The sequence below is a fragment of the Dromiciops gliroides genome, chromosome 1, assembly GCF_019393635.1.
Source record: "Dromiciops gliroides isolate mDroGli1 chromosome 1, mDroGli1.pri, whole genome shotgun sequence".
In the NCBI taxonomy this organism is placed as follows: domain Eukaryota; kingdom Metazoa; phylum Chordata; class Mammalia; order Microbiotheria; family Microbiotheriidae; genus Dromiciops; species Dromiciops gliroides.
The window spans coordinates 612,548,366-612,563,536 of record NC_057861.1 but is presented as its reverse complement, the minus strand read 5'-3'; the positions used below and the strand labels follow the sequence as shown (position 1 = coordinate 612,563,536).

The following is a 15,171-nucleotide window of genomic DNA, read 5'->3' as shown; positions in this document are numbered from 1 at the left end:
GATTCCCTTGATATTCTTGAACTTTTGTTCTTCCAGATGAATTTTGTTATCTTTTTTTAGCCCTGTAAAATATTTTTTGATAGTTGGTGTAGCACTAAATAAATAAATTAACTTAGGTAAGATTTTCATTTTTAGTATATTGGCTTAGATTGTCCATGAGCAATTAATATTTTTTTAAATGTTTAGATATGACTTTATTTCTGTGAAAAATATCCTGGTTATATAGTTTCTGGAGTTTTCTTGGCAGGTAGACTCCCAAGTATTTTATATTGTCCACAGTTATTTTAAATGGAATGTCTCTTTTTAATCATTGTTGTTGGACTTTGTTGGTAATGTATAGAAATGCTGATGATTTGTGGGGGTTTATTTATTTTATTTTATTCTATTTTATTTTTTGGTGAGGCAATTGGGGTTAAGTGACTTGCTCAGGGTCACACAGCTAGTAAGTGTCAAGTATCTGAGGCCGGATTTGATCTCAGGTCCTCCTGAATTCAGGGCCAATGCTCTATTCACTGCGCCACCTAGCTGCCCCCTGTGGGTTTATTTTGTATCCTGCAACTTTGCTAAAGTTCTTAATTTAAAGTAGTTTTTTAGTTGTTTGTGTAGGGTTTTCTAAATAAATATCATCATCTGTAAAGTGATAGTAATGTTTCCTCATTACCTATTCTAATTCCTTTAATTTCTTTTTCTTCTCTTATTGCTATAGCTAACATTTCTAGTACAATATTAAATAATAGTGGTAATAATGGGCATCCTTGCTTCACCCATGATTGTATTGGGAACGCTTCTAGCTTATCCCCATTACAGATAATGCTTGCTGATGGTTTTAGCTAAATATTACAAATCATTTTCAGGTAAGCCCCATTTATTCCTATGATCTCTAGTGTTTTTTGTTTTGTTTTGTTTTGTTTTTTGCAAGGCAATGAGGGGTTAAGTGACTTGCCCAGGGTCTCACAGCTAGTAAGTGTCAAGTGTCTGAGGCCGGATTTGAACTCAGGTACTCCTGAATCCAGGGCCGGTGCTTTATCCACTGAGCCATCTAGCTGCCCCCTCCCCCCAGTGTTTTTTATTCGAAATGGTTGCTGTATTTTGTCAAAGGCCTTTTCTGTGTCAATTGAGATAATATATGATTTCTGTTGGTTTTGTTACTGATATGGTCAGTTATGCTCATAGTTTTCCTGATATTGAACCAGCCCTGTATTCCTGGTATAAATCCCACCTGGTTATAGTGAATGATCATTGTACTAGATTGCTGTAATACTGTGATAGTATTGTAAATTTTTGTGTCACTATTCATTAGAGAGAGTGATCTATAATTTTCTTTTTCTGTTTTGGCTCTTCCTGGTTTGGGTATCAGCACCATATTTGTCTCATAAAAGGAATTTGTATGACTCCTTCACTTATTTTCTCAAATAATTTATATAGTATTGGGATTAATTTTTCTTTAAACATTTGATAAAATTTACTTGTGAATCTATCTAGTTCTGGTGATTTTTTTCTTAGTAAGTTCATTGATGGCTTGTTCAATTTCTTTTCCTAAAATTGGCTTACTTAAATATTTCATTTCTTCTGTTAATCTAGGTAATTTATATTTTAATAGGTATTCATTCAACAGTGACACATCATCCCAAAATTTGTGGGCCACAGCCAAAGCAGTACTTCAGGGAAAATTTGTATCTCTAAATCTATACATCAATAAATAAGGGGGAAAAAAATCAGTGAATTGGGCATGCAACAACAATAACAACAACCCCCCCCTAGAAAAACAACATAAAAATCCTCAATTAACACCAAATTGGAAATCCTCATAATCAAAGGAGAGATTAATAAAGTAATTTATTGCATTATTAAGTAAAAAAAGGTTAAAAGTAAAAAAAGTTAAAAAACAAACAAAACAACCACCATTGAACCAATAATTAAAAGTAGGAGCTGGTTTTATAACAAACCCCAACAAAATAGACAAACCAATGGTTAATTTTATCGAGAGAAAAGAAAAGAAAACCAAATTACCAGTATCAAAATGAAAAGGGTGAATGCACCACCAATAAAGATGAAAAGTAATGCAATTATGAGTTATTTTGCCAAATTATATACCAGTAAACTGACTAAGTGAAATGGATGAATAGTTACAAAAATATAAACTGCCCAGATTAACAGAAGAGAAATAGAACACTTAAATAACCTAATATTACAAAAAGAAATTGAACAAGCCCTCAAAGAACTCCATAAGAAAAAAAATCCCTTGGACCAGATGGATTTATAAGGGAATTCTACTAAGTATTAAAGAACAACTAATCCTGATACTGTATAAACTATTTGAAAAATAATTTAAAGAAGGCATTCTACCTAATATGGTTTTGAAACCTAAATCAAGAAGAACAAAAATAGGTTAAAAAAAACTATGGAACAATTTCCTAGTGAGTATTCATTTAAAAACTTTAAATAAAACACTAGCAAGGAAATTATAGCAATATATCATAAAGATTATATAATATGATCAGATGGGATTTATACCAGGAATGGAAGGCCGGTTCAGTATTAGGAAAACTATTAGCATAATTGACTATATCAATAAGAAAAACAAAAAAAGTAATGATTGTAACGAGGTTCAGAAAAGTTTTTTTGACAAAATAGTACACATTCCTATTAGAATTATATTAAAATTAGATTACATTAAAAACACATGGAGGGGCAGCTAGGTGGCGCAGTGGATAGAGCACCGGCCCTGGAGTCAGGAGTACCTGAGTTCAAATCCGGCTTGAGACACTTAACACTTACTAGCTGTGTGACCCTGGGCAAGTCACTTAACCCCAATTGCCTCACTAAAAAATAAAAAAAATAAAAACTTAAAAAACAAAACAAAACAAAACAAAAAACACATGGAACCTTTCTTAAATATTAAGTAGTATCTATCTAAAATCAGTAACAAGCATTATCTGTAATGTAAATAAACTTGAAGCCTTTGCAATAAGATATGGATGAAGCAAGGATGCCTGTTATCACCACTATTATTTATTATTGTACTAGAAATACTAGCTATAGCAATAAGAGAAGAAAAAGAAATTGAAGGAATAAAAATAGGGAATGGAGAGGTATCACTCTTTACAGATGATATGATGACTTAGAGAACTCTAAAGAATCAGCTAAAAAATTAATGAACAATAATGAACAACTTTAGCAGAGTTACAGGTTATAAAACAGACCCACATAAATCATCATACTTTGTATATAACACTACTAAGAAAATCCAGAAGCAAGAGATAGAGAAATTCTATTTGAAATAACTGTATACAGCACAAAATACTGAAAGTCTGCCTGCCAAGTGAACCCAGAGGCTAAGTGAACACAATTATAAAATATTCTTCACACAAATAAAGACAGATCTAAACAATTATTGAAATATTAACTCATCACAAACTGGAGCTAATGTAATAAAAATGATAGCTCTACCTAAGTTAATTTACTTTTTCAATGCCATGTCAACCAAACAACCAAAGAATTATTTTGTAGAGATAGAGGTAATAACAGAATTCATCTGGAAGAACAAGAATATCAAAGGAATCAGGGGAAAAAAAATATGGTGGAAGGTGGCCTTAACAGTACCAGATTTACAAAGTGGTAATCATCAAAACAATCTGGTAGTGGTTAAGAGATAGAAATTAGGTACACAATACACAGAAGTAAATGACTATAGTAACCAAGTGTTTGATAAACCTGAAGATCCAAGCTTTGGGAGTGAGAATTCAGCATTTGATAAAATTTGCTGGGAAAAATAGAAAGCAGTTTGGTAGCAATGAGGCATAGACCAACATCTCACACCATATACCAAGATAGGGTCAAAATGAGTAAAGGGTCTAGACATAAAGGTGATACCATGAGCAAATTAGGGGGGCATGGAAAAATTTACCTGTCAGATCTACGGATAAGGGAAGAGTTTATGACCAATCAAGAGATAGAAGGGGTCATGGGAAGTCAAATGGACAATTTTGATTATATGAAACAATGCAGCCAAAATTAAAGGGAGAATAGGAAACTGGGAAAAATTTATATCAAGTTCCTCTGATAAAAGCATTATTTCTCAAATATATAGAGAACTGAGCCAAATTTATAAAAATACAAGCCATTTCCCACTTGATAAATGGACAAAGGATATGAACAGGCAGGTGTCAGAAGAAGAAATCAAAGTTATCTATAGTTACATTAAAAATGCTCTAAGTTACTACTGATTAGAGAAATGGAAATTCAAACACCTCTCAGATACCACCTCATACCTGTCAGATTGTCTAAAATGACTTAAGGAACGATGATAAATGTTGGAGGGAATGTGGGAGAATTGGAACACTCATGCACTGTTGGAGTTGTGAACTGGTCTAACCTTTCTGGAGAATGATTTGGAAGTATATCAAAAGGGTTATAAAACTGTGCATACCCTTTCACCCAACATTACTACTACTTGGTCTTTATCCCAAAGACAGCAAAGAGAATGGGAAAGGACCTAATTGTACAAAAATACTTATAACCACCTCTTTTTATAGTGGTAAAGAATTGAAAATTGAGGAAATGCCCAGCAGTTGGGGAATAGCTAAATTCGTTGTAGTATATGATTGTGATGGAATACTATTGTGTTATAAAAAATTGACAAAAAAAATTGTTTCAGAAAAACCTGGGAAGACTTATATGAATTTATGTAAAGTGAAGTATGTTGAACTAAGAAAACATTGTACACAGTAACAGTAATACATTGATCAGCTGTGAAAGACTTAACTACTCTGATCATAAAAAGTTTCAAGAGGACTCCAGAGGACCCATGATTTAAAAAAAAAAAATGCTCTCTCTCTCCAGAGAGGAAGCTTTTGAATTCTGAATGCAATATGAAGCACTCTCTTTTATTCCTACTTTTTCTTTCTTTTCTTTCTTGTTCTTTGTTTTCTTTCCCAAAATGGGTAATATGGGAAATAGGTTTTGTGTGACATCACATATATAATGAATTTCAAAGTACTTGCCTTCTCATGGAGAGGGAGCACAACCGGAGGTTGGAAGAGAATTTGGAACTTAAGCTTTCAAAAAAAAATAATATAAGTGCTTTTATATGTAATTGTGAAATATTTAAGAAATAAATATACATTTTAATGAAAAGGAAGCTATCAGTGTCATGTGACCTGAATTGAAAGAAAGTGGAAATGGTCCCTTCATTTCCTTCTTAGTATGACTTTTTCTTTAAAGATACCTCTAATTTACCAGCACTCATGGTATAATCTCAGGAGAAACAGGATTTTTTAACCCCTTTTTGGCGTCATGGGCCTCTGTCTGATGAAACTTTTGCATTCCTTCCTAGAATAATTTTTTTAAATGCATATAATAAAATTACATAGGATTATAAAGGAAAGCAGTTACAGTGAAATATCTTTATCTAAATATTTTGAAAGTGAACAATCATAATTCATTATCATTAATCAAATTCATAATAGTTTAAAACTTAAGGAAATCTTGGCAACTTCTGAATCTGAGGTCATTTGTTAGAATGGTTCATATTGAGACTGCCGTTACATTTAAATGATGTAATCCTTATGCCTTTCAGAATGATTGGACTCACAGTTGGCTTTGAAAGAAAGGATATGATGGATGTAAGATACAAACGAAACAAAGATGGTGTTATAATCGATGTAATTTTACAAGAGCTATATCTCTGTGCGAGTATTGAATTCTTGAAAGCAGTTGCAGATGTTTTTCTTACAGCCTATTACAGTGTTATTGTTATAGAGACACCTACTACTACTGTTCAACCATTGTCCTCAAAAGAAGGTGAGTTAATAGTTTACACCAATCTGACAGTTTACAATTAATTTTGTTGTAGTGTTATAAAAAATTTGTTTCTGGGTGAAATCATAAATGTGATTTCAGTGGAGTTTATATATTTTAATATTGTGTTCTTTGAAGTAGTTTTTAAATTTTCTTGGTTTTTATTGGTAAATAGGTAGGGATGCGTGTGTTTATGTTCATTCACACACATCAAGAAACACTTTTGAAAATCTAGATATACTCCTTTTAAGATTACTATAAACATTTCACTTCTACAATAACATTGCTAATATGTTATAGCTAAAATCCACTATGGAGTCATGAAACATTATCATAGTGGTTTAAATAAAAATTCTGTAATACTTCACTACTTCTGAGTTTATCCATGTTCGTAATCCCTTTGCTGATGAAGTTAAATTATTCATGAATTAGGTGATCATTGAAATTTTTTTGGAAAATATTCATCACTTATACTGTTTATCTGGAAATGAACCTTTATAAATTTAGCTTGGTCTTTGAATGACAGACATAAAATCTCATACTTATTTTAAATACATAAAACATCAGTACAACCTAACCTTTTTAGTACATAAGATATAATGCTAATATTTAAAATGTTATTTTATTTTAGTGCAATTCGATATCGAAGAGAAATGGGAAATGAATATTTTGATTAAAAATCCTGAAATTGTGTTTGTGGCTGATATGTCAAAACATGATGCTCCAGCATTAGTGGTTACAACACAGTGTGAAATCTGTTGGAAATGGTCACCTCTTTTAGATACAATAACTGCTGCAATTAAAGACCTCCAAGTGAGAGCATGTCCCTTTCTTCCAGGAAAGAGAGAAGGCAAAGTCACTACGGTTAGTATTCTTTTTTTTTTTTTTTGGTTAGTATTCTTTTTCTAATATCTTAGTTCAAATTAATTTTGGGGGGGGTCAGGACAGTGAGGGTAAAGTGACTTGCTCAGTGTCACACAGATAGTAAGTGTCAAGTGTTTGAGGTCGGATTTGAACTTAGGTTCTCCTGAATTCAGGGCTGGTGCTTCATCTAATGTGCCACCTAATTGCCCCCTCAAATTAATTTATTTTTAAAGGATTATTGTGTTTTGTTTTTCCATCAACAATTTCCCCAAATACACCTTCCTCCCTTATCCAGTGAGCCATATTTTACAAAAAAGGAAAAGAAAAAATGCAAAAAATGAAGTTTAGCAAAACTAACCAACAAAGCAACCATATCTGATAATATCTGTAATATTCTTCAAGGGCAGGGACATGCATTTTCTCAGCTTTCTCAGGGACACGGTGTTCATTGTCCTTTGACCATACTCCCTTAGTTTGTTTTGATTTGTGTTTCCTTTTTGTACAATAAACTTCTTTTGCTTTTACATAATATATATTTTCTAGTGTATTCCTCTACCCTCCTGTTCTTTATAACAAAGAATAAATGCCATGTGGGAAAAAGTCATCAAGCAAAGCCAACTAACTCATCAAAGAATCTTACATTTTATGTAGTATTCTTCACCTGTGTTCCTTTGACTCTGCATAGAAGGAAGGGACAGGTGTCTTCCTATATTTCTTTTTTCAAACCAATTTTGATCATTACAGCTTTATGTAACATTCAGTTTTAAGTGTTTTGTTAACTGTTTTTCCTGTTTACATTGTTTAATCATTGCACACTTTTTTCCTGGTCTCTTTTTGTATCCCAGCACTTAGCACAGTGTTTGGCATAGAGCAGAAACTTAATAAATATTTATTGGTTGCGTCTCTTTACTGTAGTAAGTTTTCCTAGATTTCTCTGGTTTTATCCTATTCATTGCTTCTACAGCACAATAATATCCCGTTATATCCATGAGCCACAACTTGAACCATTCCCCAATGTTTGAGCATCTGCTTTGCTTTTTCTTTGCTATTACAAAAAGTGTTGCTATGAGTATTTTGATTTACATGTGTTAAAGGCTAAAATTCTAGCTAAACTGTCTAAAATCTAATGAGTGGTCGCCAATAAATTATAAGCTTTATCAAGAGTTAGACTTTTAAGCGTTTATTAAGGAGAATAAGAATTTGGTAAAGAGAGAAGGAAAGGTCTAGATTCCTATCTATTAAAGGGAGAGCGCATTTCTAGCTCCCTTCTCTGCCGGAGTCCTCAGGAAAGAGCGCGAGACTGAGCGCCAGTCTCTTCCTTCTTCTTCCCACTAGCCAATGTCACTTCCTGATGCCCAAGAAAAGACTCCTGGTCTTGCCCTCAAAGACCTTTGTTTCATGGGTGGAACTGTTCTACAGTAAGTCTCCAGCAGGTGGCGTCATCCCAATTGTTACACATGATACCATTTTTTCTTTGACCTCATTGAGAAATACATCTAAGAATCAGAATTCTGTATGAAAAGGAAGGTCATTTTATTCACTTTGTTGGTATAATTGTAAATTGCTTTCCAAAATACTTCGTACTGAAGATTCAAATGGAACTACAATCTCATCATTTTAACAGTCCTCTTCAGTGATATAGATCGCTAGTCATCAAAGTAGTCATCAGTGACTACTTATCGTTTGACTTTTGAGGTCCTTCCAACATGCTTGAGGTCTTCCTTGTACAAGTGAAATACTGTGGCTATCATCCTTCCTTCTTGCCATACCTGTACATTTTCTCTGTCATGTAATACATTGTTCATCCTTCTTTCCTGTCCCACACAATATAAGGTCTGTAGATTGTTCATTTAAATGCATGTCGAAATTTGCACAATAGAGATGCTTAATCCATTTGGTCTTTCTTTTCTGAATATGCAGGCCAAGGTCTTTTGTGTTTTTATGATTCTCTTACAAGAGGCTCAACTGTGTTCTGGGACTTTCTTTTATTTCTCTCATACAGTTAGGTTGTATAGTGGAAAGAATGTTGGATCTGAAGTTAGGAAGACAGTGCAAATTTGGATTTTGACATTTACTAGCTTTGTGATTCTGGGCAAGTAATTTAACCTCTATCTAAGGTTCTTCATCTGTAAACTTAGCTTAATAATTGTGCATACCTCACAGGGAAGTTGTGAAGATCAAATGAGATAAAATTTTAAAAGTACTTTGCAATATTTAAAGTGCTATAGAAATGTTAGATGTTGATATTGTTATCATTAACATTTATTATACTGTCTGCCCTATATTTATGTACCAATGGACACGCTTTATAATACAATGTTATTTAGAAATAGGAGCATCTGCAGGACTTCATTAAATATAAGGAATCATTCATCTGGTTGTTCTCCTTCATGACAGTGTTTAATGCTTTTGGTGTGGGTGTGTGTGTGAGAGAGATACATATACACGTCCCTGTTTTATTACTCTCAGTGATTATCAGAGAATTGTTAAACAGGGTTATAACTCTTATTAAATCTTTTACATGATCTTAAATGATTTAAATGTATGGAAAGGCAGCAATTTTGAGAGCCTAAAAGGCAGTATTTTTTCCCACCAAATGATTTTGGTTTTTGTAATCAACAAACAGTAAGCACAGTGGAATCTTATATTCTCTGCTTTCTTTTTTTTTTTAATCTTATATTCTCAACATCTTTTAGTCAGTTATAAAATTATAAAGATATGTTTTATTGTTAAATATCACTTTAAAAGACTTCTGGCTCATACTTTCATTAATGATACCTTCATGTATAGGTAACATAAAGGTTTTATATAGATGAGAGAATAGATACATGGGTCATTGTTCTTTTAGTAGCCTCTTTTAGGTATTAATAAACTTGAAGCTTTTAAACCTTCTGTGTGTGTGTATGTGTGTATTTATGTGTGTGTTTATATCTATCCCTCAATTCCCTTGCAACTTTTTCACCTCTTGTCTTGGATCTCCTCTACATACTCTTGGTTTAATCTGGTTATTTTTCATTTTCTCTTTAGTGCCATTTCTGCCTCTTCATTTAGCACTATGATGTTAGGGTCAAACTGTCCTGTATCTGTTATCTTTTTTTTCTTTTAAGTGAGGCAATTGGGGTTAAATGACTTGCCCAGGGTCACACAGCTAGTAAACGTTCAGTGCCTGAGGCCGGATTTGAACTCAGGTACTCCTGAATCCAGGGCCGGTGCTCTATCTACTGCGCCACCTAGCCGCCCCCATCTGTTATCTTTGATAGAAAAAAGTTTTTGCTAATTAGTTTTTTGTAAATCATTTGTATTTTTCTTCTGTTTTTAGTTCTTACCTTTTATCCATGAATACCTGTGGGATGACTTTGCCCAGTTATCTTGTTCAACTTTAAAATGTTTTATCCTCAGTTATTTCTCTTTGCTTTATGGGATGATACTGCCAATACTAATCCATCATACTCTGTAAGACTGCACAAATGAGTTTACATTTTAATCTGGTATTGTGGTTGGCAACCATTTCTTTCTGGCTTTTCAAGTGATGGAACCAATTTACAGTTCCATCAATTCTGCACGCGCACGCATGTGTGTGTGTGTGTGTGTGTGTGTGTGTGTGTGTGTGTGTGTGTGTGTATACTCCCAATATTAATTAAAGGTATCCTTTTTAATTTTTGCCAATTTTCTGCATTTGAGATCAACCTTCAGAATTGTTGTGATTTGTATTACTGGTGATTTGATTGTCTTTTGGGGTAAGTGTCTTGGCCTTAAATGTTTGTGTTAGTTCCTGATATATCTGTGAGAACACAGTATATATTGTTGAATTTGGTTCATTTGTTGGTTAGTTTCCTGAACTATTTTTTCCTCTTTATTATTATTTTTTGTTGTTATTCGGTTGTTTTCCATTGAGTCTGACTCTTTGTCATACTCTTTTGAAGATATTGGAGTGGTTTGCCATTTCCTTCTCCAGCTCATTTTCCAGATGAGAAAACAAAGGAAAAGAGGATTTAAGTAACTTGCTCAGGGTCACACAGCTATTAAATGTTTGAGGCCAGATTTGAAGTGCAGGTATCTCTGTCAGTTCACCACCGAATCTCCTCTTTTTTATTATTGTTTGTTAAAAGTAATTACTCTTAAAGTGTATGACCAGAAGAGGATAGATATATTGGGAAATAAATGTGATAGAAAAATAAGAAATAAGTAAAAACACCCCATTCCCCTCTCCAACCATATGGCTTTATAGGTACAAATGATAACTGAGCTGATTGTGGTTTGACTTGATAAAAATTCAGGTCATCTATCCATTAAAAAAAATTATTACATTATGGGATACAAAGTTTTGTTTGAAACCTAATTTCTGTTGAAATTATTTTCAGTTTCCCATTAGTTCTTACCAAGTAGAAAATTCCCCAAGTAATTTTTGTCCTTTGGTTTATTAAACATTGTTCTATAAAGTTCACTTTAAAATTTTTTTTTCCTTATCCAGGATGTCCAATTGATATACTTTTTTTTTTAGTCAATATCAAATAGTTTTGATGATTGTTTAAAGTATGTAAGAGCTATTACTTATTACTTGGTTCTTTTGGGTTTTTTTTACTTACTACTTCCTTTTCCCCATTAGGTTTCTTGAGATTCTAGAACTTTTGTTCTTCCAAACGAATTTTTTATTATTTTTTTTCTTTAAAGAATCCCCTTAGTTTTAAAATGGTATTGAATTAAAATTTTAAATTTATTTAGAGATTTATCATTTTGTTATATTAGTGTGGCCTAACTATACACAATGTAACTGAAACTAATTCTCTCAATTTTATTGCTGATCTCAATAGTTTTATTGGCAGCCAAGTGAAACAGTGGACAGAGCAAAAGTCCTGGAGTCAGGAGTTCAAATTCTAATTTAGACACTTAGTAGCTGTGTCACTCTGGGCAAATCACTTAACCCTGTCTGTCTTTTTTTTTTTTCCTACTAAAATCACTAAAATGAACTAGAGAAGGAAATTGGTAAACCACTAAAGCATTTTTGTCAAGTAAACCCCAAATGGGGTAATGAAAAGTTGCACACCACTGAACAAGAAAGACAAAAAAGAGTTTTGTTATTAAATCATTAGCAAATAGGGACAATTTTATCTCTTCTTTGCCTGAGTTTTTACCTTTAATTATTTCCAGAACTATGTCAAGTAACAGAGAGTAAAGGGGAAGTCTTTGCTCTTATCTTGTCATTATTGAGAAAGGTTTTTTAAGACTTTTTAGATTTTTCACCATTTCAAATGATGCTGACTTTTGGCTTGAAAAAGACTTTCCATCATAAGCTCTGTGCTTTATAGAGGTTTTGGGTGGTTTTTTCCTTTGGTATAAATGAAGTTTGTATTAAAGGTTAAAGCCATTTTAAAAGGCTTTTCATCATGTAGTTTGAGGTATTTCACACAATTTCACAAACATATTAAATGTAATATGTGCAAGACAGTGTGGCATGTTAGGGATATGGAGGGGGAAAAAATGACATGGTTTTAGTGAAAAGAGCAGACTCTTGAGTTAGATGGCCTACATTCAAATTTTTCCCCTTTAGGATGCATTTTTACGTTATTATTAAATGAATTTTATTAAATCTTATTCAAAGAATTTTAAGGGTTCATTTTTCCTGACTGATAATCTTTTTCTCTCAGGTTTTGCAGCCATGTGACTTGTTCTATCAGAGTATTCAGTCAGGTACAGATCCACAGATGGTTGATATATCAGTAAAAGCCCTGACACTCAAGGTTGGTTAAAATATTCTTCAAAGATTTGATTATGGCATTTTAAAAAAAAGTAGAGTCTATAATTATATGCAGTTTCTTTTTATCAAATAAGTATTTAAGTGGTAAAAAATATATGCATCTATGTTTTTTGAACTTAGTGTTTTATGCTTTATCAACAGGGTTATTTCCTCTCAATTAACTTTTTTTAGACATTTAAAAAGAAATGGTAACTGTCATTGTCAGAATTTTAGTGTCTTTTTCCCCTTAATTTCTCCGTTTATTAAAAAATATTCATTATGTGCCTTTTGTTTATAAGGCACCGAATTTGATGTGGGAGGAGGTATGGTGAAGAGGAAGGCACATTTTCTGCACTCTCGGTATCATATATTACACTAATATTTTTTAAAATTTTATTTTAGTTTTCAACATTTGTTTAGATAAGATTTCCAATTTCAAATTTTTCTCCCTCCCCCCTACACTAATATTTTTAATAAATAACTAGGTTTTCTGAAATACAGTTTATTTCTGTAAAAGGACTAGGATATCATATTGGAGTATAAACTAATGATAATTGCTTTTATATAGCTCTTAAGGTTTGTAAAATGTTTATATATGCATCATTTGATTTTGGTTTGCTATACTGTAATTCTGGTACTTTTCAACTTATTATAATGAAGTTGGATAACAATATTATTTAAGCTAGAAACTGCATTCTTCCCTCTGTGCCCCCAGTTAAGTTATACCATTTTTAACATAGTATTTAGGATATACATTCAATACTTTTCATAATGTAAATGTTGTCTTTAGAAGTACTTTTGTTCATGATTAATTATTTTTTCTCCTAGATTTCACCTATTATCATAAATACCATAATTACCATAATGTCAACATTTTATAAAACTGCAGAAGTTAAGCATCGAGAATCATTTCCCTCTCAGCCAGATTTGTGGGACAAAATGGATACAAAGAAGCTGAAAATGTGGTTTCTTGAAGAGTCAAGTGATAATGAAAATGTGGCTGCTGTGACAGAGTTGGTTCCCAATGGAGAGATGATAAAAATGACTATTGACTCCATTTTTGTAGTTCTTGAAGCTGGGGTCGGTCATAGAACAGTACCAATGCTCTTGGCTAAGTCATATTTTTCAGGGGAAGGCAAAAACTGGAGTACTCTAATTAATCTTCACTGTCATCTTGAGTTAGAAGTAAGTACTCAACAGTATTATCCCCTTTTCTAGTACTTACAACAAAGAATAGTATCTTAGATTTTTGTTTATTTTTGCCAGTTCATTTCAGTACTTATAACTATAGATAGCCTATTCAAATTTCCTATAAATTGAACTAATTTTTATAGTTTATTGTGTAGAGCATCTTGTTTTAACTTTTTAAAAATGATTTTCCCTTAAAATTTTGAACTACATATAAATATTTGAAACATTGAACCTTAGACCAAATTAACTTGTAACCTTAGAATTAATTGAAGATTCATTTGATATAATTTCCCCAATCTGTATTTACTTATTCTTGGTGTATTCTTTAAGTTGTAGTTACTTGGGAGTTGATTCTCTCTCTCTCTCTCTCTCTCTCTCTCTCTCTCTCTTTCTCTCTTTAAAATAATAAATGATTTTATTTATAGTTTTGGATTCCAATTTTTTTTCCTCTTTCCCTTGCTCCCTTCACCCCTCCCTGAGGTGGCAAACAATCAGATATGGGTTATACATGTATGATTATATAAAACATTATCATATTCGTCATTTTATGCAAGGAAACCTGATTAAAAGAAAAAAAATGAAAGTAAAAAATAGCATGCTCCAGTCTGTTTCATCAATATCAGTTCTTTCTTTGGAGTTGGATAGTATGTTTCATCTATTGGCCTTTGGGATTGTCTTGGATGGGAGTTGATTTTATTAGTAGCCTGTTCTTTATTTTCTTGAAGTTTATAACCTTTAATCGACTTTGCACCTGTTTTAAAGCTGATTTGTAATATAATAACATCTATATAGTACGTCTCCAAAATATGGTGAAATAGATTTTAGAGTAGTGGTATCTTTCTAAAGAAGTGGTGATTAAGTAGAGGCAGGTTTAAAACAGAATATTTTTGTGAAAATAGATATGATTGTTAGTACCTATGACATAAAGTCTTAATGTTGCAGTTAGTGAAGACCTTTAACAGTAATTTTTAAAATAAATTTAGACTTTTATCAGTGGAAATTGTTTTGTAACTTTAATTGAATTAATTTAACAATATTGACTTAAAATTTAAGAAATTCAGATTTCTGCTTAAATACTTAACTGATTGAATTATAAAATTAGACGGGGGATCTCAAAGGTTAACACCCAACTGAATAATGAATCTTTTCTTTGATGTCCAGACAGGTGATCATTGATACCTCCAGTGACAGAGAATGTACTACTACCTTCTAACACAGCTAACATTTTTGATAGTTTCAATTATAAGAAGTTCTTGTGTATATTGACCTAATATCTGCCTCTCATAACTTTTACATATTGTTTTCCTTTCTGAGGTTAAACAATAAGTATGCTGCTTCTTCATGTAATATTTCAATGTTTTAAAGTATTTCAACATACTTTAATGTTTCCTATAAATTTACTTTTTATATTTCTCAGTTGTAATTTGGTTCAACTTATTAATCAAGTTGCTTTAGATTCTTTATATATTAATCTGTGTTTTCATTTAACAGTTCTAATATTAAAATGTTTCATTTTATTCAGCTATCAAAAAAAACTTTTTGCAGCTTTTCCTGATGCAAAATATTTTTCAAATTACTAAAGC

At 32.2% G+C, this 15,171-nt stretch overlaps 1 protein-coding gene across 5 annotated transcripts in view; it reads left to right on the top strand.

Annotated features, from left to right (window-relative positions):
• Nucleotides 1–15,171, top strand: part of VPS13A (vacuolar protein sorting 13 homolog A) — a 244,393-nt gene that overhangs the window by 129,367 nt on the left and 99,855 nt on the right. For all 5 annotated transcript variants that reach the window (XR_006352770.1, XR_006352771.1, XM_043963495.1 and 2 more), the window contains exons 38-41: nt 5,579–5,802; nt 6,431–6,663; nt 12,309–12,401; nt 13,226–13,582. Coding sequence is in view for 3 of the 5 variants with exons in the window: in XM_043963495.1 (XP_043819430.1) it covers nt 5,579–5,802; nt 6,431–6,663; nt 12,309–12,401; nt 13,226–13,582 (907 nt within the window). In the remaining 2 variants the exon portion in view is untranslated. The remainder of the gene's footprint in view (nt 1–5,578; nt 5,803–6,430; nt 6,664–12,308; nt 12,402–13,225; nt 13,583–15,171) is intronic.